Source organism: Lynx rufus, unplaced genomic scaffold (assembly GCF_022079265.1).
Source record: "Lynx rufus isolate CCGP_SWC_20201006 ecotype Redwood Valley unplaced genomic scaffold, mLynRuf1.p SCAF_5, whole genome shotgun sequence".
Lineage (NCBI taxonomy): Eukaryota > Metazoa > Chordata > Mammalia > Carnivora > Felidae > Lynx > Lynx rufus.
Genome location: NW_025814867.1, coordinates 54,105,033 through 54,127,134, shown reverse-complemented (window position 1 = coordinate 54,127,134; position 22,102 = coordinate 54,105,033). Strand labels below are relative to the sequence as shown.

At 35.5% G+C, this 22,102-nt stretch overlaps 1 protein-coding gene across 1 annotated transcript in view; it reads left to right on the top strand.

Annotated features, from left to right (window-relative positions):
* The window catches only part of IFT80 (intraflagellar transport 80), a 117,140-nt gene that overhangs the window by 81,744 nt on the left and 13,294 nt on the right, over window positions 1-22,102 (top strand). Inside the window, exons 12-17 of the mRNA XM_047100413.1 lie at window positions 14,865-14,929; window positions 17,507-17,642; window positions 17,934-18,081; window positions 19,182-19,353; window positions 21,007-21,096; window positions 21,180-21,352. Coding sequence (XP_046956369.1) covers window positions 14,865-14,929; window positions 17,507-17,642; window positions 17,934-18,081; window positions 19,182-19,353; window positions 21,007-21,096; window positions 21,180-21,352 — 784 coding nt within the window. The remainder of the gene's footprint in view (window positions 1-14,864; window positions 14,930-17,506; window positions 17,643-17,933; window positions 18,082-19,181; window positions 19,354-21,006; window positions 21,097-21,179; window positions 21,353-22,102) is intronic.

Genomic DNA, 22,102 nt, shown 5'->3' with positions numbered 1-22,102 from the left:
TCCTATTTGTCCTAAGCATAAATTAATTAAAGAACTAAAGTTGACATATTATACCCAATTGATAGAACAGATAAGTACTGTCACAACATCAAAGCTTATTGGTAAGTAATAAATCTTTATGTATTTAGTACCTGTTGGTAGAGAGTTTGAGTTCATGATTGTGAGTCCTAAAAATGTCTTGTTACTTTTTAAGTTTTGTGATCTTTTAAAATGTTCCTTTTCCTTCATTTGGTAACAGTAAATACAGTAAATATTGTGTTTCATTGTGCTATGTATTTTGCTTATATGTATGTATATTTTTATAAATATTTTTATATTTATATATATTTTGAATTAATTAAATAGAATAAAGTTATGAATTTAAAATTTTCATATAAAAATATAGATTGCATTAGTATTTAGAAAAAAATATAAATATGTCTGATGTTTTGGAATTCCATAGTACAGTGACACGATGTTTTTAGGGCATTGCTCTATCTCAATGACATTTATCCAACAGATACTGAGTACTTGCTATGTCCAGGTATTTTTCTAGAAGTTGAAGATACAACAGTGAATAAGGCACACAAATAAACATACAAATTATAATAAGTAGTCAGCTAATGATATGTGCTGTGAAGAAAATGCAAGGCGATGGAATAGAGCATGCTGGAGGTGAGGTAGGGGAATGACTATAGGACAAGCAAGGGCAAAGGTTCTGAGGTGGGGATGATTGGCATGTAAAAGGAACTGCTAGAAGTCCATGGGACTAGGTCAACATGAGCTAGGCAGAGAGTGGGAGGAGAGGACAGAAAGATAGATAAGCAGGAACCAGATCATATAAAGACTTGGCCATGGTAGGGATGTTGGATGAAAGAGAAGAGGCACGCATTTTTGTCCTGGATGAATGAGATGGAAGATGGGGAAGGAGGAAGTTTAGAGGAGGTCCACAAACTGAATTCTATTTTGGTCATGGTAAGTTTGAATGCTTCTCAGACATTCAAGCAGGAATGGAGGGTAAACAGTAGGTTAGACAAGCCTAGGACTCAGGAGAGAGTTGGGGACTAGAGATACAAATTTGGGAGTCACTGGTGTACAGATGCTGCCATGGCACTGAAAGAAATCATCCAAGAAGTAAGTATAGGCAGAGAAAGGACCAAAGACTGAGCACATCAATACTTAGAGATGGATGAGAGGAAGCAGAGCCAGTGAGGTAAGAGTGAGAGTGAGTTATTCCCAAAGCCTAGTGGAAAAAACATTAAATAATTGTTTTTCTCTCTTGGTACATATTGCCAAATGTTGTTTATCACTGTGACATGTTACAAAAAAAAATCTGACGTGATGGTTAATTTTGTTAGTTTATGCTGTGGAAACCTTAATTCAGGAGCTAAGAAACTCCGGCTTTTTAATTTTCAGTACTTTCAGATCCCATCCCGTCTCATACTGGTAGAAATATAATTCTCCTAAACAGAGTTTGTGTCTTCATGCCTTAGACCTTCTCTGAGAGAGGACATTGGTGATTGTTTTATTTTTGAAGGACTTCCTTTCTGGCTAAAAAAGAGAATCAAGTAAGATAGTATCTAGATAGCAGACACATTTACGATGACTAATTGTTAATAACTTGGAGGTCAGATTTTTTTCTCAATAAACTTAAATTTGAAAATCCCAGTGATCATTATGAGTTGTCTGTACTTTTCTTGTTCAACACTGCATATTTTAGACAGAAGGTGTAATAAGGAACTTATATTTACAACTGAATATACCTTATTCTGAATATTTATTTATTTATTTATTTATTCATTTTATTTATTTATTTAGAGGAGAGAAAGCACGAGCAGCATGAGCAGGGGAGGGGCAGAGAGAGAGAGGGGAGAGAGAGAATCCCAAGCAGGCTCCATGATGTCAGTGCAGAGCTCACACTCACCAACTGTGAGATCATGACCTGAGCTGAAATCAAGAGTCCGAGACTTCACCAACTGAGCCACCCAGACATCCCTATTCTGAATTTTTCTATATTTAATTCATATCTGAAACATATTTCATTACTCTTTAATACTTTGATAATTCATAGCACTTTAGAGCTAGAAAGAATCGTCAACATTTTCAGAAATATGGATTATCTGCCAATAAATTATCTGTTTTACTTACATAAATTTTGATTGTTGAAGAAGATAATCATGCAATTCTGTTTGGCTGTAAACAGAAAATCAAAAAGACCAAAATAAAATTATTATTGTAAACTGATATAAAATGAGTAGGAAAATATTTTCCTTATGTTTCTTTTAAAAGAAGCTAGTATTCATTGATGGTTAAATAGAAGTATGTGCTAATAATAGAAGGCACAAGTGAAGTACCTAGAATCTTTAACCTATGAAATTTTCCTTCAAGGGGGGCCGTTCACATACGAAAACAGTGCTTCCTTCCTAAGTTGGGAGCTCCTTTATAAGCAGGATTCTTGGACCAAGTACAGTATTCTACCACTTTGGGTGATTGATTAAGTAGTGGAGATACTACTGCTTTTGACTTCCTTCTCCTCAAACACTTGCACAGATAGGCTATGGTATTAGTCTGGATGACTCTTTGAAACAAATGTCTGGATAAGGGGAGAGTAGAAGTTAGAGAGCAGTTACTTATGTTTAGAAGCAACTCTTTCAGCCCCCAACTCCTTAGTTGTTCTATCTACCAGTTTCTGCTCCATACTAACACTAAAATACAGGTCCAGCCTCCCTTAGATCAGGGCCACCTACAGTTGTGGAAAGAAGTATGCAAGTCCATCCATATACCTCCATCTCTTTGTAATATGTGCAGTCATCAAAGGATGGAATGCTTTTATTTTTAAGAAGTTACTAGTTTGTCTAGCTATGAAAAGAAAATGGGTTTAGCCAAGCCCAAAGCATTTTTTTGTTGGAAGCCAAAATGTAAAAATTTTTGTTGCCATGCTTAATTAAAAATTCCGTTATGGTATTTTTCTTTTTAACTTTTCTGAGCAAAATTGGCAATTTTAAAACATAACTTATTGTTACAAAATTATTTCCTCTGTGAATATAGCCAGTGACCTCAAACTCAACATTCCTAAGATTTACTAACAGCTAATAATATACTAGAAGTGTGACCTCTGGAATTTACCTATCATGTCATACATATTTTGGCATTTTTATGATCTGTATAACTTGTTCAATTCTTTGGCTGACTACTCATGCCACTGTCGTTTCATGCCATTTCTGTCCATTTTTGTAAACTTTTTGCATGTTTGATCATATGAAATTACTCCATTGGGGATGAATCTTGGATTGGAGTAATTTGGAGATCACTTAAAGAGAACCACCAAAACACTCCCAACAATCTTCCCCTCACCCCCTGAAAATCTTTTTAAAAGAGAAAAGAACACTTTTCTTTGTACCACTGTCATGTTTGAGATTAGAAGAAGCCTTTGGTGAAACAAAGGAGGGGGCAGAGGCAGAATTTGCTCTTGGCTGCTTCAATGCAATATCTCCTGTAATTTTTACAACTTGACCTACTTCAAGTTGTAAAGCTGAGGTTGGAAATAGAGAACTTTGAATTATCATTATTTATATAATGATTGATGTCATGAAAGTAGATGAAATCAGGGAAAATATGTGCTGTGAAAAGGTGACTTAAAACAAAAGCTTAGAAGAAAGGGTCACCAGATAAAGAGGAGTTAGCAAAAGAGAATGAGGGGTGGTCCAAAATAGGAGAGGGTCAGGAGAAAACAGTGTTATATGTAGCCTGCATAAGAGTTTCAAGAAAGAGGATGGTCAGGAGCACCCAATGCTGCTGGGAGGTAAAGACTAAAAGTAGACTCTTGAAAACTGAAAATAGACTCTTTGATTGGGAAACATAGGGGTCATTGGTGATCCATGCGAGAGCCTTTGCATCATGTAGTAAGGTAGAACAGCAAATTGTAATAAGTTGAACAGTGGATAGGGGTTGTAAAAGCTGAAATGCCTATTGTTTGAAGAAGTCTAGCATTAAGAGAGGCAAGGAATTAACAGATTATTCAAGAGTAGGGAAGATTTTTTTTTTTTTTTTGAATGAAGGTAACTTTGAAGTGTTTGTAGTACTCAAAATGAATCAGGCAAAAAGGTGCAGGTAAAGGTCCAGGAGAAAATGGGGATGGTTGATAGAGTAATATCTTAGAGAAAGCTGGGCAGGTAGAATGACAATGTATAGGTGAAGAATGTGGTAGAGGTAGAGGAGTATGGGTAACAAATACCCATTCACTTGAAATCAGAGCATGTGAAGTAAGGACCAGGGCTAAGTAGCTTTGGAGATAATTGGAGGGAAATTGAGCTGTTACAGGTTACCAAAGGTTTCATTTTTATATAGCGGAATTTTAAAATTTACATGATCTCATTGAATATTTCGTGGTTTCCAAACAAATGTTTTGTCTGTCTTAAAACCAACTCTTGATAATCTATGGAAAATATTTAATTTCAAAATATCTGCTCCATTTCAATAGGGGAGTTATTTCCCTCAGCTATCAGTTAGGAAGAGAAATCATTGTTAATAAAGCCGTCAAAAAGAAAAATTAGAATTAATGCTATAATAATGGTGATCCAATTAAAAAGTAATTATTTTATGGACTGCATCTTATTTGCATGTATTCTTTTTCCTAATGTAACTCTAAAAATCAATGGGCTTGCTGGGGATATGGAAAAGATAGTTCTGGAACCTTCCCTCAGGACTTCAGAGAAATTCTCAGACTGAAAGCTAGCTGAGCTCTCAAATTAAGTGTTTCTGACAAATGTGGTTTCTTTAAGAGATTTCTCCAACGCTGGATGCAAAGATTTGGGGGAGGGGCCATGGCTGGCTCTATTGATAGAGCACACAACTCTTGATCTCGCCCGTGTTAGGCATAGAGCCTACTTTAAAAAATAAAAACAAAATTCTGATCGAAACCAAACATTCTGGTACTGTGGAACTTTGAATTGAATATTCTGTGGTAAGGCCATGAATTTTAATTTGTAAAATAATATTGATCACTTACAGAGATTCTCGATTGTTGGTAGTCCATCTGTTTTTTACCCCAATGGAGTATACTGCAATTAAATTGTGATGTTAAGGGAAGAGTCCTCAACAAGATTGCCTTGACTTCAGATGTCAGCTGCAAGTCTTGGTGCATCCCCAGACCACCTTTACTTCTAACCAATTGGCTGCGTATACAAAGGCTCCCATGACTCTCTCAGCTTCAATAATTTGTTAGAATGACTCAACTCAGGAAGTTTCTATATCTATGATTACAGTTGTGTTATAAAAGATACACATAGTGAGATGTCTAGGAGCTTCTATGCCCTCTTTTCATGAAATTAAAGTGGTCACCCTCCCAGCACATCCATATATTCACCAACCAGGAAGCTTCAGTGAACTTTGGTGTCCAGAGTTTTTTTGTTTTGTTTTGTTTTATTACATGACTAATTAGGCACAATTACAAAAATCACTGGTCATGTGATTGAACTCAGTCTTCATTCCAGAGGTCAGGGTTAGGGGGAGAGCTGAACATCCCAATCCCCTAATCACGTGCTTGGTCTTTCTGGTCACCAGCCTGCTATCCTGAAGCTATCTTAGGGGCCCACTGAAAGTCACCTCATTAGTGTAACAGTGACACTCCCATCATTCAGGAAATTCCAAGGGTTTTGTGTCCATTAACTCAGGACAAAGACCAAACAAATTATTTCTTACACCACAGGCCACTCCTGGTCTTTGACCATAGATCCCTTATAGCAAAAGGATCATTCTCAAAAATAGTACCTGTATGAATATGCCTAAAATTTGGAGGAGTCAGTGTGGACTAGGGATAGGAGGCATTTATTTATTTATTTATTCATTCATTCATTCATTCATTCATTCATTTTATTTAATTTATGTTTATTTATTTATTTTGAGAGAGAGAGAGAGAGAACACAAGTGCAGAAAAGGAAGAGAGGGAGAGCGAATCCCAAGCAGGCTCTGTACCATTAGTGCAAAGCCCAACACAGGGCTCGAACACACAAACAGTGAGATCATAACCTGAGCCAAAGTTGGACACTTAACCAACTGAGCCAGTCAGGGGCCTTTGGATAGGAGACTTTTAACTCAGATATTTCCAATACATTTGTCCATCAATATCAATATTACAATCTTACCAACAATGACAGTGCTATACTGTATTGAAAATGAGTGAAAAGACACTGGTACTTTACCAGAGTCACTCTAGTCACTAATAATTAGTCCAATACATCATCACATTATATAACTAAAATGTCTTCCAAGGCAAAGCTACTCAGGTATATAGAATTACATTCAGTCTTGTCAGGTTGCAATAGCAGGTGGGGTCTCAGCAATATATAGCTTCACTTTTTCTTTTTTCTTTATTCAAGTATAATTAACATACAGTGTTATATTAGTTTCAAGTATACAATATAATGACTCAGTAATTCAATTCATTAGCCAGTGCTCATCATGATAAGCGTACCCTTAAGCCTCTTCACCTATTTCACCCATCCCCCTACCCACTTCCCCTCTGGCAACCACCAGTTTGTTCTCTATATTTGAGTGTTTTTTTGTTTGTCTCTTTTTTTCGTTGTTTTTTAAATTACATATGAATGAAATCATGTGGTATTTGTCCTTCTCTGACTTATTTCACTTAGCATTATATACTCTTGATCCATCCATGTTGTTGTAAATGTCAAGATTTTATTTTTTTTAATGGTTGAGTAACATTCCATTTTATATATCTGTGTATCTATCTATCTATCTATCTATCTTCATCTCACATCTTTTTTATCCATTCATCTATGGGTGAACACTTGGGTTGCTTCCATATCCTGACTATTATAAATAAGGCTGCAGTGAACACAGGGATGCATATATCTTTTTGAATTAGTGTTTATGAAAACATAAAGACTTTGGGTAAATACCCAGTACTGGAATTACTGGATCATATGGTAATTATATTTTTAATTTTTTGAGGAACTTCCATACTGTTTTCCGTAGAAGCTGCACCAGTTGGTATTCCCACCAACAGTGCATGAAGAGTCCTTTTTCTCCATACCCTCACCAGCACTTGTTTTTTCACGTGCATGTGTGTGTGTGTGTGTGTGTGTGTGTAGCCATTTTGAAAGGTATAAGATGATATCTTGTTTTGATTTGCATTTCCCTGATGATTAGTGATGTTAAGCATCTTTCATGTGTCTATTGGCCATCTGTATGTCTTCTTTAGAAAAATGTCTGGTCATTTCCTCTGCCCATTTTTAAATGAATTATCTTGGGGGGGGTGTTAAGTTGTATAAATTCTTTATGTATTTTGAAAATTAACCCCTTATTGGATACAGAATTTGCAAATATCTTCTATTCATTCATTAGGTTGTCTCTTTGTTTTGTTGGTGGTTTCCTTCACCGTGCAAAAGCTTTTTATTTTGTTGTAGTCTCAATAGTATAATTTTGCTTTTGTTTCTCTTGCCAGAGGAGACATATCTAGAAAAATGTTTCTATGAATGATGTCAAAGAAATTACTGCATATGTTTTCTTCTAGGAATTTAATGGTTTCAGGTCTCACATTTAGGTCTTTAACCCATTTTGGGTGTATTTTTGTGCATGATGTAAGAAAGTGGTTTCATTCTTTTGCATGTAGCTAGTGTCCAGTTTTCCCAACACTATTTATTAAAGAGACTATTTTTCCCATTGTACATTCTTGCCTCGTTTGTTATATATTAATTAACCATAAAAGTATGGGCTTGTTTCTGAAGTCTGTTGATCCATTGGTCATATTGTTTTGATTGCTACAGCTTTGTAGTGTATCTTCAAATCTGGGATTGTGATACCTCCAGTTTTTTTTTTTCTTTTTCAAGATTGTTTTGACTATTTGGGGTATTTTGTGGTTTCATACAAATTTTAGGATTTTTTGTTCTAGTTCTGTTGAAAATGCTATTGGTATTTTGATAGAGATTGCATTAGATCTGTATATTGCTTTGGGTAGAATGGACAGTTTAACAATATTTGTTCTTCCAAACAATGAGTGGGGAATATCTTTCTTTAATTTCTTTCATTAATGTTTTATAGTTTTCAGAGTACAGGTCTTTCACCTCCTTGCTTAAGTTTATTCCTAGTATTTTAATATTTTTGATTCATATGTAAGTGGGACTGCTATCTTAATTTCTCTTTCTGCTACTCCATTATTAGTGTATAGAAATACAACAGAGTCCTGCATATTTTTGTATCCTGCAGTTTTCCTGAATTCATTTATCAGTTCTACTAGTTTTTTGGTGAAGTCTTTAGGGTTTTCTATATATAGAATCATGTCATTTACAAATAGTGAAAGTTTTACTTCTTCCTTACCAATATGGATGCCTTTTGTTTATTTTTCTTATCTGTTGCTGCAGCTAGGACTTTCAGTACTATGTTGCATAAAACTGGTGAGAGTGGACATCCTTGCCTTCTTCCTGATCCTCGAAGGAAAGATTCCAAATTCATTCATTCTACAAGGCTAGAATTACCCTGATACCAAAAACAGATAAAGACACTACAAAAAATAAAAGTATAGAACCTTGATGAAAGAAATTGAAGGTGACATAAATAAATGGAAAGATATTTTCTCTTGTGTTTTTTGGAATAGTTATAGAAGAATAGGTATTAACTCTTCTTAAATGTTTGGTAGAATTCACCTGTGAAGCCATCTGGTCCTGGACTTTTGTTTTTTGGGAGCTTTTTGACTTTTGATTCAAGTTCATGGCTATTAATCAGTCTGTTCAAGTTTTCTATGTTTTTCCTGCTTCTGTTTGGAAAAGTTATTTGTTTCTAGGAATTTATTCATTTCTTCTAGGTTGTCTAATTTTTGACATATAATTTTTAATAATATTCTCTTATAATCCTTTGTATTTTAGTAGTGTAAGTTGTTATTTCTCTTTTCATTTCTGATCTGATTCATTTGTTGATCTTATCAAAGAACCAGCTCCTGGTTTCAATGATCTGTTCTATTGTGTTTTTTAGTGTCTATGATATATATGTATATATATATATATATATATATATATATAGAGAGAGAGAGAGAGAGAGAGAGAGAGAGAGACTGCTTAATGGGTATAGAGTTCCAGGGTTTTAAAAAAAATTTTTTTTTTTTTTTAGTAATCTCTATACCAAATGTGGGGCTCGAATTTATAACCCTGAGATCAAGAGTTGCATGCTCTACTAATTGAGCCAGACAGGTGCCCCTCTGCTGTAATCTTTATTATTTCCTTTCTTCTACTGGCTTTGGGCTTTGTTGTTCCTTTTCTAGCTTCTTTAGATGTAAAGTTAGGTTGCTTGAGTTTTTATTTATTTATTTTTTGCTTCTTGAGATATGTGTATATTGCTATAATCTTCTCTCTGAGAATAGCTTTTGCTGCATCCCAAAGATTTTAGACTATTATGGTTTCATTTGTCTCCATGTATTTTTTTTAAATTTTCTCTTTGACTTCTTGGTTGACCCATTCATTATTTACTAGCATATTATTTAACCTCCATGTATTTGTGTCCTGATTTTTTTCTTCTGATTGATTTCTAGTTTTATACCATGTGGTTGGAAAAGATGCATAATATGATTTCAGTCCTTTTTAATTTGTTGAGACTTGTTTTGTGGCTTGACATGTGATCTATTCTGGAGAATGTTCCATGTGCACTTGAAAAGAATGAGTATTCCATTGTTTTGGGATGGAATCTTCTGAATATATCTGTTAGAGTCATCTGGTTCAATATGTCATTCAGAGCTACTGTTACCTTATTGATTTTCTGTCTGGATGATCTATCCATTAATGTAAGTGAGGTGTTAAAGTCCCCTACTATTATTGTGTTACCATAGATTTATTCCCTTGTCTGTTAACAGGTGCTTTATATATATGGGTGTTTCCACGTTGGGTGCATAAATATTTACAAATGTTATATCTTCTTGTTTGATTGTTCCCTTTATCATTATATTCCTCTTTGTCTCTTGTTAAAGTCTTTTTTAAAAGTCTATTTTGTTTGATATAAGTATTCTACCCCAGCTTTCTTTTTGCTTCCATTTTCATCATAAATGTTTTTCCAACCCTTCACTTTCAATCTACATGTGTTTAGGTCTGAAGTGAGTCTTTTGTTGTCTTCACCTTCTTAAGCATCTGGTGTATTTGATCTATGAAACCATATCAGCTTTTAAATTTTTATTTATTTTTATTTATTTCATTTATTTGAAACAACATATAACCCTGTAAGTTAATTATATTGGAAAAACAAACAAATAATACTAGCTTTTGCGCTGAGACTCTTTTGAAGAATTAATATAAAATTGGATTCCCCCATTGCATGCCCATTTAGTTATTCTTTTATTTTCAGCTATTATTTCTCTTTCTCTCCATTTGTATAGAACTAGTGGGCTATCTCTACCACTAGGCAGTATAGCTGCACTCACATTTAACCCCAAATTTGCCAGATGGAGTGAAAGCACAACCTACTCCATCAGGTCCTTAGAAATATAGACATGAAGGTTAAAACAGCCTAGGAATCATCTCTGCTTCTGATAATTGTAGTTGTATCCTTTGTCCTGTGACCACTGTATCAAGTTAAGAAGAACATTGAGGTGATGTGGGGAAGAAAGAAAAAAGTATAGGTATCATACCAATATTCTCCCACTGTGGGAAAAATTGCATAGTTATACTAGCATCCTCTTCACCCTCTGTTCTCTATTTCCACTGAAATTGTAGAGGAATTTATCTAGTATGGACACACTCTTTGTTCACTTCATGTTGAATGTGAGTACACACTCATGAAGGCGTGTAAGCTAGTTCTTCATGCCTATATTCCCTCTCTTCTCATTTTAGACAATCATTGTTTTTATTGACCATTCTAATTCTAATTACCAAACCACTACTCTCAGAAACTATATCTCTGCCCATTGTTGGACATGATGAGCTGTAAAGTGTGTTCCTTCCTTGATCGGAAGAAATTTGACTCAGTGGTCCATATCTGTGTAATATCTTCTCCACTTCTTTTATAGTACTCTGAGCATTTACATCTACCACTGGGTCAGCAAAGTACAACCCAGAGTCAGTGTCTATTTCTGTCAGGACCCACTTGTAGCCCTCCAGGGCTACAGACATCAATCTGACTTGCCATCTATGTACAAGGATTCCCTCCCACTCCAGGAATCTTCCCCATAGCCATCTGCAGCCTCTAAATCTCTCTTGTTGGCAGACAAAACAGTTCTTGTTGTCATTTTGTGCCTCAGAGGGTACAAAAGGAATATGTCTAGATTTGGCCCATCCCTGCATTGTTTCAGTCCACTTCCTTCATTAACTCAAGTGGCTACCTCAAGTGAGCACACCAGGGTATCTGCTCATTGATTCTAATCATCTTCTGATGCTGGAAGGGGGTTCTTCTGATGGGCACTGACGTGGCCCACTTTAATGCACCCTTCAGATTCCCATAGTGATTTTGCATGGGGCCATGCCCAGTAAGGGCGCCCCCCTTTATAGGCTAACCTTCCATTGCCCTTTTGCCTGACCATAAAGGTAAACAGCATGCAGTGCAGCTCGCCAACCCCATTTGTTTTACCATTTTTAGTCAGAGTGGTGGCCTTCCAAACAGCATGTTGTGTGTTCATGATGAAACTGCCGTCTATCAGCCGAGCAGCTATTTGTTAGTCAATTGAGAGCTGTTCACAGGGCACCGTTCAAGTGATGATCGAATCCTGCAGCTCTTCACATGGTTCCAGAGTCATTCCTGGGGAAAAGAGTCCACCTGCTCAGGAATATGCTGTGTAACTCCGTGCATTCCCCTGCTGGTATGCTCCTGCACAAACCATTTCCATTTTGTTATAGAACTCTTCTGGGCACTGCCTTCCTCATTAGAGTGTTTGTCTGATATCACCCAAGACATCCTGCATATTTCAGGTTTCAAGATTATTTTATGTTCTTCATTCAGAGGCAGTTTCAATTAATGTCTGATAGCAAGCTAGTAATTGCTCCTCCAAGTGGAAATTGTCTAGTTCAGAGTTCTAGTAGCTGCCACTGGGAGGTGCTCACAGGTTTTTGTCATAAGCTCCGGTCTATACTCCACATGAGACTGCTGTACGGAGAATGTATCTTTATTAGCACTCCAGCTTCTATTCTATACCATTTGATATTAAAGGCCTGTATGTATCCAGGCATTGGTTTCTGTTTTGTATGTCTTGTTAACATTGTTTAAGTGGTAGATTTTCCATGCCTTTTGTTTTGCAATACTTGATAGGGGAAACTTTCTCCAGTTCGGTGCACTATCTATCCCTATAATATATTCGGGTAAAGGAGACACAACCACTTCACATAAAGCTTCTTCAATATACCATTTTTCATTTAAACATTCAACTTAATCCCATTAGTTCTTGCATTTCTCTATCCTCTCAATGTAATTGACTTCCGGTAGGGCTTAACAGGTTTTAGTTTTACAACACTAGGTAGCAGAAATATTCCCAAGTCAGACATAATATATATCCCAGTCCCATTAAACATTCAGGTAAGGGAGACACAGCCTCTTCATATAATTCTTGTTTAAACACTCCAATGTTCATTCAGACTTCACCTTAACCATATTAACCCTTGCTTTCCTATGTTCTCTCAATTTAATTGTATTTCCCATTAGAACTTCACCAGTGGGTTTTGGTACCATAGTGCATCGAACTCTCATATCAAAGAGTCCTAGAAACTTCTCTGTTCTGCCCCTGACCATTTTGCCCACTCCTGTGCATAAGACCTTGGTCCCCAATAGAGTTTTGAGCCAAGGAACTGGTCCTTTTCATCAACCCATATATTGATTAAATTGAGTAACCCCAGACAATTGGAGGTGAGGTTTTTCTTTGCTATTTTGCCATACAGCTTTCCAGATTCCTCCAAACTAGGATGAATAAAGCAGATTTGTTTAAAAGCCTTCAATGTTGGGAGACCAACATGAACATGGACTCCCCTTGGTTCACCCAACCTCTGGTTTTTGACCCCACCGATGTTTGCTGTATTCACCCTATTTCTTAGTTTTTGACCCTGCTGGAATGAGGGCCTTGATGGTCCTATGTCTAATATGCCTTATCTCTAATGTTCCTTTCTGTCATTGTCTAATTATTTTAGCCTTTTTTATAATTTGTTTTAGCATAACTTTCTCCTTGGGAAATGGCTTGGGAAATGGCTCTTGAGATAGTGACTGTACCTCATGCTGACCAGAATCAGGATCTTCTCGAACACATTCCTTCAGTGGGGGCCCTGATACTAGAGGCTGTATTTGAGAGTGGCCAGAATCTATATTTGACCCATCTCTTACTTTCATTTTACCTATTAGATATTATAATAACTATGGGACTGTATATTTTTCTCTTTTCTTATTATTTTGCATTTTCTTATGCATCTAGTGAGCCAACTCCCCCAGGAGATGGATCCATCATCTCAAATTCCATAGGTGACTTTTAACTTCTCACAGCTAATTGCAACGTAGCTGCTGTTTCATACCATGGGTGACCTTGTGGCTTCTAAGAGTCAGACATTCCTCATCCCCATTCTTTCATTCTTTCTCTTCCCAAGCCACATGTTTGTTTGTTTTTTAATATTTTAATTTATTTTTGAAGGAGAGAGAGAGACAGAGCATGAGCGGGGGGAGGAGCAGAGAGAGAGGGAGACACAGAATCTGAAGCAAGCTCCAGGCTCTAAGCTGTCAGCACAGAGCCTGACATGGGGCTCAAACTCATGAACCATGAGATCATGACCTGAGCCAAAGTCAGACACTTAACTGACTGAGCCACCCAGGTGCCCCAAGCCACATGTTTTTATGAGTTAGGGTTGGTGTAGTGAATCCTACCCTTCCAGACACCAACTATTCCATTTTTACCTTAACTGAGTGTATTACAATTAGTTTCTCATACTAATAACCTGGAGTTAACCCAGACTCAAAAGCTTAAAGGCAAAATTTTCCTCAAGACTGCCCTCACTTTGGACACTAGCCACAAGTCTCAGGGAGTCCTCAGGCCACCCATTTTGCTGACTGACTGGCTACAAATTCAGGGACTCCTATGACCCCTTCAAATTGGATAATTTGCTAAAATGACTCACAGGTATCAGGAAGGTGCTATGCATAGAATTATAGTTTTATTACAAAGGATACACACAGGATGAGGCCTAGGAAGGAACACAGAACTCCTGTGCCCTCTCATGGAGTCAGGGCACATCACCCTCCCAGTATATCAATATTGTCACCAATGAGGAAGCAACACTGAGTTTTTATGGGATTTTATTACATGGGCATGGTTAATTAAATTATTAGCCACATTGATTGAACTCAACTACCAGCCCCCTCCCACACACCAAATTCTGAAGCTGTCTAGGGCCCACCAAGAGTCTCCCCATTAGCATAACTAGGACATTCCTGTCACTCAGGATATTCCAAGGGTTGTTGAAGCTTCCTGCCAGGAACACAGGACAAAAACAGGGCAAATTACTAATTACACCACAGTAGTATACTGACCACAGGGAACGGAACAGTGCATAACACCTTGCCTAGTATTATAGTAGGCACTTGACACATTTTTCTTTTGTAAAATATGATTGTCTATGATCTTATATTCGTCTGTATCAGAGTTCTGAAAATTAAAAATTACATCTAGATTTGGACTTTCCATGGTCAATCCTGTGGAGAAGTGAAGCCATACCATTAATAACTATTCTAATTAGGGAATGTATGTTTAGGAAGAAGTATTCTAAGAAATATGACCCTGTTAATAAGTAGGAATTTAATGCTGCTGCTCTTCTATTCTGATAGATACTGTATGGTCCAAAGAGTTAAATAATTTCTCATTAGGATTAAAGTTTACCAATAAAAATTCTAATATAATATATTAACTAATGCTTTACTTTTTTTTCAAGTAATCTTCCTTTTTGAGGCATCAACTGGAAAACCATTAGGTGACGGGAAGCTTCTTTCTCATAAGGTAATGGACATTAGCTATTTCTAAAGTTAATTAGCCACTATTTACTTCCTTTTTTAAATTTAATGTTTTCATTTTAAGGAAAATAAAACATAGAAATTAGTCTTACATTTAAATCTGGTATGCATCTACATAGAGTATTTTGCCTAAAAAATGTCATAAAGACTAAGCACTAGTAAACTCTGTAATAGAAAACTAATTGCAAATTAATTGGATAAAAGAATCTGACTTACATGTCTATTTTTCAGGCTCTTTACTGCTTTTTAATAAAATGTCCCATCTTGATTAAACTTTTAGCACCTATCAGTATATGAAAATGTTTTTATATTTCTAAACATCTTGCAGTTTTCTCATTTCCTTAGCCAGCATTTTCTTTAGGTTTTAACACTGTAGTTAAACTGGAAAAAAAGTTCCATAGAAGTACGAAAAGACCCCAAATTGTGAATTGCTTATTGGTTTCTGATTTTTAGCATTAAAAAAAACAAAGGACGGTGGCACCTGGGTGGCTCAGTCGGTTAAGTGTCCGACTTCAGCTCAGGTCATGATCTCACAGACTGTGAGTTCAAGCCCCACATTAGGCTCTGTGCTGACAACTCAGAGCCTGGAGCCTCCTTCAGATTCTGTGTCTCCCTCTCTCTCTGCCCCTACCCTGCTCGCACTCTGTCTCTCTCAAAATAAAATAAAGACATTAAAAAAATTAAAATAAACAAAGGAGGGGCATCTGGGTGGCTCAGTTAGTTAAGCCTCCAACTTTGGCTCAGGTCATGATCTCACAATTTGTGAGTTCAAGCCTTACTTCGGGTTCTGTGCTGACAGCTCAGAGCCTGAAGCCTGCTTTAGATTTTGTGTCTCCCTCTTTCTCTGCCCCTCCCCCACTCATGCTCTGTCTCTCTTCTCTCAAAAATAAATAAACATGAAAAAAATTTTTATTTTTATTTATTTATTTTTTAATTTTTTTTTCAACGTTTATTTATTTTTGGGACAGAGAGAGACAGAGCATGAACGGGGGAGGGGCAGAGAGAGAGGGAGACACAGAATCGGAAACAGGCTCCAGGCTCGGAGCCATCAGCCCAGAGCCTGAAGCGGGGCTCGAACTCACGGACCGCGAGATCGTGACCTGGCTGAAGTCGGACGCTTAACCGACTGCGCCACCCAGGCGCCCCGAAAAAATTTTTTAAATAAAGTAAATAAAGGAACACATTTTATTTATTCTAGTAAGAGATATATTTGGGTCTAAAGATGTTTTTAACTTTATTGTTCAATGCCACTAGTGAAGCCTCACTATATATTTTTTCTAATTTTTGTAATTATTAGTTTTAAATTTGAATAACATAAATTCAAAAGGTTTAGAAATGAAAAATTATAGAAAAGTATACAGTGAAAAAGTCTCCCTCCTACACCCCTTTTTGTCAATCCAATTCCATTTAATAATGGTAATTACCATTATTAAACTCCCTTTTCCTTTCAGAGATTTTTAGTGCATATACAAACAATTTTGATATATGTTTTTAACTCCTTTTTTACAAAAATGTAACATACAAGTCTGTACATTGCTTTTCTCACACAACACTATTTCTAGTGATCTTTCTATATCAATATATGAAGTGTTTTCCTAACCCTTTTCCCACAACCATACAGCGTAATATTTTATGGACGTATCTGAATTTATTCAACATGTGCTCAAATGATGGACATTTAAGGTACTATCATAACACCTTCAAAAAACAAAACAAATCCTAGCAAGTGTAAAAAAAAATTTTTTTTAAAGTCTTAGCAAGTCTTAAGACATAGTAAGCAGTAAATAAATCCCTCTTGGATTTAGTTGAAATGAATCCACACTGAACCATTTCCAAGTTATAAAGAAATTCATTTCAATAGCTAGTATAATAGTGTAATAGATTAACGTCATATGCCAGAAATACTTTGTTATGTGGACAAAAATACTAATCTTAAAGTCAGAAATCTGGACTTTAAATTCTAAATATGCTTGTTACCAGCTTTTTCTGAGCAAAATCACTTACTGGCTATGCATCTCAGTCTTTTTGTCCATAAAGTAAGTATGGTGATACCTATAGCACTAGGTTGTTTCCTGTTTCACAGGAAATAAATGTGAGAGAATCTATAAAATTTAAGTGTCTAAAACATGAGATATTTTCATAAATGTATTCTTATAAATCTTTAAAATATAGGCTCTTAGAGTACATTTTGTTATGGAACATAAATGTAATTAGTAGATCTCTCTTGTGATATTCAGACTTGCCTCACCCTTTCACTTTAGTAAAGGTGGGACAGGAGAACAAAAGTATTTCTCAGCTTCCAGAGTTTCAAAAATATATACATTATATTATAGTGTTTTAAGGGGCATCTTTCCCCTGTAAATTAAAAAAAAGTAACTGTGCTTTAGCTTATGAATTAAATCAGTAGTTTAAAATTATTTATCAGGGACAGTTTATCATTCTAAGTAAGGGAGTGATATTTAATTGATCTTTAAATAAACACATTTTTATAATTAAATAATTTAAATGATCTGATATCAAGCACTAAAACTAATCTAATATTTTCATTTTTTCTAAATTTTAGAATGAAATTTTGGAAATTGCTCTGGATCAAAAAGGACTTACCAATGACAGAAAAATTGCCTTCATTGATAAAAATAGAGATCTCTATATCACCTCAGTGAAACGATTTGGGAAGGAAGAACAAATTATCAAACTTGGTAAAATAATTATAATACATTTAAATTTTTGATTGCTTGAATTAATCTCTGAATAATGCATTGAAAGAAAGACTTGCAAATTAAAAACATGATGGTTCTAGGTAAAATATTCAAATATTCCCATAAATTTTTAAGTGAATTTTTGCAAATGTTTTCACCATTATACAATCAGAAAATAGAGTCATACCTACCAGAAATTAGATGGGGTCCTGTGTGTCAGTTGATTTTTAAAATATTTTAATACTTATTATAGTGGAACTAATCGTACATTAACATTCTTTTTAAAATAAGGAACAATGGTGCATACTTTGGCATGGAGTGATACATGCAATATCCTTTGTGGACTTCAGGATACTCGATTTACAGTGTGGTACTACCCCAATACAGTTTATGTCGACAGAGACATTTTGCCTAAAACGTTATATGAAAGGGATGCAAGGTAACTGCATTTACTGTTGGAATTGTTTATAGTGGTAAATAACTCTAAAGTGTCATGTTTTTGCCTTTAATGTCAATCCTGAAAGGTACCTTTCACTCTACCAAATTGTTCACCTAAAGCTAGCTTGATGAGATTTAAATTTGGGGGTCAAGTTGAAAGTGTTGTATAATACTATTATATTTATTTGTTCCTTCTATGGATATAATTTTCCCTACATAAATATAATTTTCAAGCCTAATGTTTAAAGCCTAATGTAAAAAAACTCAGGTGTGTTTTTTTTTTTCAGTGTGGTTTAGTGATTTTAATATGGACATTTTTAAGATTTTTCAGTGGTACATAACGTGTCAATCTTTATTCTTTTTCAGATTATCATAAATTATTAATTATTGTCATACTTTCAGGAATTTATGTGTCTCTAGAATTGAATTTCTATATTAATATTAAAGATAGAAAAGTATATAAGGTTACTGAAGAGTTACTTTTTTTTAAATTTTATATGCTTCAGAAAATACATGTATATTCCTTAATTCTCTAGGAAATAGCAAGATCTCTCACTCTTGACAAAATAAGAATACAAAACTTCTCAACTCCAAAACTTAGCTTAACTTTCAAATCTATTTTGAGTTCATTTAATATTCAATTCACAACTTTAGCAAAACCAGAGAAGCATCATTTTAAAAGTATTTAAACTAGTGAAGTTAGTCACTTTACTTCAAGTTCATCTCTTTTTATTATCAGAAAATAATCTTAGAATCAGCTTAATTTTCTATTCATTTATACTTTCAAAAACTGAAGCTGTTTTTTAATCATTTGTATAATTTACCTTAAGACTTAGGGAAAAAATTTTATTTCAAATGCTTTTAGGCATAGCTCCCAAATAATAATTTTTGCCGCATTAAACTTTTATATTTTGCTCCAACTGGAGCAAGTTAGATTCAAATGTTTATTTAAACATATACATTCTCCCTGAAGTTAACTTTTTTTGGGAGTGAATTTTAGAGATTTGGAGACTTTATATCTGTGTCAAGTGTAAACTCCCCTAATTAGTATATGAAAGATTTTTCTCAGAATATAAATTATACTTTGCTTTTTCCCAACAGTGAATTTAGTAAAAATCCCCATATTGTGAGTTTTGTTGGAAATCAGGTAACTATAAGAAGAGCTGATGGCTCACTGATTCACATCAGCATATCACCATATCCTGGTATTCTCCATGAATATGTAAGCAGTTCAAAATGGGAAGATGGTGTAAGACTTTGTCGTTTTGTTAAGGTACTTTATTTTATTTTAGATCCATGTTTGTGTATATATTGTGTATTTACACATATCTTTGTGCAGGATAAGAAATGGTAACAGCTGGGCACCTGGGTGGCTCAGTAGGTTAAGCATCTGACTTTAGCTCAGGTCATGATTTCATGGTTCATGAGTTTGAGCCCCACATTGGGATCTGCACTGACAGTGGGGAACCTGCCTGGGATTCTTTCTCTCTCCCTCTCTCTCTGCTCCTCCCCACTCACTCGCAATCTCTCTCTCTCTTTCTCAAAATAAATAAATAACCATTAAAAAAAAAGAAATGGTAACAGCTAAGGGCTGGAAAATTGCAAATGAGATCATGTCTTTTTTTTTTTTTTTTTTTTTTTTAATAAGTGAAGACATGAGCAACACAGGGGGGTAGATATTGCTGTGTGATTTACTCTTAAAGAAGCTATAATTTAAATGAGTAGTTTCTCTATACTGGCACATTATAGAAATCTTCTCTGGAACTTTTTTTTTAAAAAGTCAGATTCCCAAGTTTTATCCCAAGAGAGCTTCTAATTTATTAGATCTGGAATGAACCCTGGGCATATTTTTAAAATTCCTCAGATGATTTGTACACCTAAGGTTAAGAACCTCTACTTTAATTTTTTTTTAAAGTTTGTTCATTTTTGAGAGATAGACAAAGCATAAGTGGGGAAGGGGCAGAGAGAGGGAGACACAGAATCTGAAGCAGGCTCCAGGCTCTGAGCTGTCAGCACAGAGCCCGACATGGGGCTTGAACTAATGAACTGCGAGATCATGACCTGAGCCGAAGTCGTATGCTCAACCCAACTGACTGAGCCACCCAGGTGCCCCTAGAACCTCTACTTTAGACCAGCATTTCCCACTTGGTTGAATCCACTTGGTTGAATCCAGTATTTTCCAAACATATTTGACCACAGAACTTTTTTTTTAATTTTTTTTTTTTTTACATTTTTATTTGTTTTTGAGAGATAGAGAGAGACAGAGCACAAGGGGGAGGGTCAGAGAGAGAATGACACACAGATTCTGAAGCAGGTTCCAGGCTCCGAGCTGTCAGTACAGACCCCAAGGTGGGACCTGAACTCACAAACTGCAAAATCATGAGCTGAAGTTGGATGCTCAACCAACTGAGCCACTCAGGCGCCCCTGACCCCAGAACTTTTTAATTTTACATGGGTTAGCATTGCTTAAAATAATACTTTTAAAATGACCTTTAGATGCTTTCCCTTACAATGAGTCGTTGATAGAAATCTGCTGTAATAGCATTGTCTGAGAACCTCACTATTTCTCTGGCTCCTTGTAAGTTACATTCTTTGACCTCATCAGAAATACTGGAGGGTTTATAACCTTGAATTATCTTAAAAGTGTATCATAAGTTCAAAAATAAATCTTTGATAATTAGAAATGAAATTTTGTAATAATTTGTATTCAAAAGAAGTTCTCTATGTGTTATTAATATATTTCAACAAAGTACCCATGTGAAATTTCCACATGATTAATTTATTAAATTATTAGTTTTTTCAGTGCCATGCTCAACAATTTTTAATTTTTTCATTAAAATGTTAACTTTTATATATTTTAAGTCACTGTTTATTTTAAGGCAGTTCTGCTTCTAGTTGAAATAATTGTTCTCCTATTTCACTTTAGGAGCAAACCATGTGGGCTTGCCTAGCTGCTATGGCAGTTGCTAATAGAGATATGACTACCGCAGAAATAGCCTATGCAGCAATTGGTGAAGTAAATAATGTTTACTTACCTATATGTTTGCAGTTTTTCTTCCCTTTCTGTTACTCTACTTCATATATTTTTTCTTTTTTTAGATTGATAAGGTTCAGTACATCAATTCTATAAAAGATCTTCCATCTAAAGAATCAAAAGTGGCTCACATACTAATGTTTAGTGGGAACATACAGGAGGCTGAAATGGTACTTCTTCAGGCTGGCCTTGTTTATCAAGCGATCCAGATCAATATTAATCTCTATAACTGGGAAAGGTAATAAAAGTGTTCTTCACCAATTCTAAAACCCAATTGATCTTAATGGTTTCTTCTATCTACCACTTGGTAAATTACGTTTTCCACTGTACTTAATAGTTTCCTAACATCACAGAAGAATTTATTCACATTTATATTTGTGAGTAGTTTGCCATTGAAGATTTATGCCTTTGCTAAACTTGTGATCGGTTAGAAGTTGAGGTGTGAAGAAGAGAATCTAGGATGTCTTCCAATTTTCTGATTTCAATAACTCAGATTGAATGAGTTATTCAATAACTAAGATTGAATTACTACCAATAGATGATGGTAGTAATATTGGCAGGTTTGGAAGGCAATATAGTGAGTTCAGTGTTAGGCATGTTGGATTTGAAATTTTGTGAAGAGATATGTGATAATAGTTGATTAATGAACCCGGAGCTCATGAGCAAGATTTGAACTGGAGATGTAGATTTAGCAGCCATTAGCCAAGTGGAGGGCAGTTGAAGAAAAAAGAATGGACACAATTGCTCAGGAAATGTGTGGAGTGAGAAGATATCAACTACGTTTATGGGTTGGGTGAAAGAAAAGAAATCTGTTGAAAGATTTGAATAAAGCAGTCAGACAGGCAGAGAGAAGAGCCATGAGAAATTTGTGTTGCTAAGGAAGAAAGGCCATCAGATTTGAAATGAGGAGTGCTCAGTAGTAGCCTTCTCCTCTACATGAGGCTTTGACACATTGCTTTCTGAGAGTGAGGGGCACACTGCTCTTTGC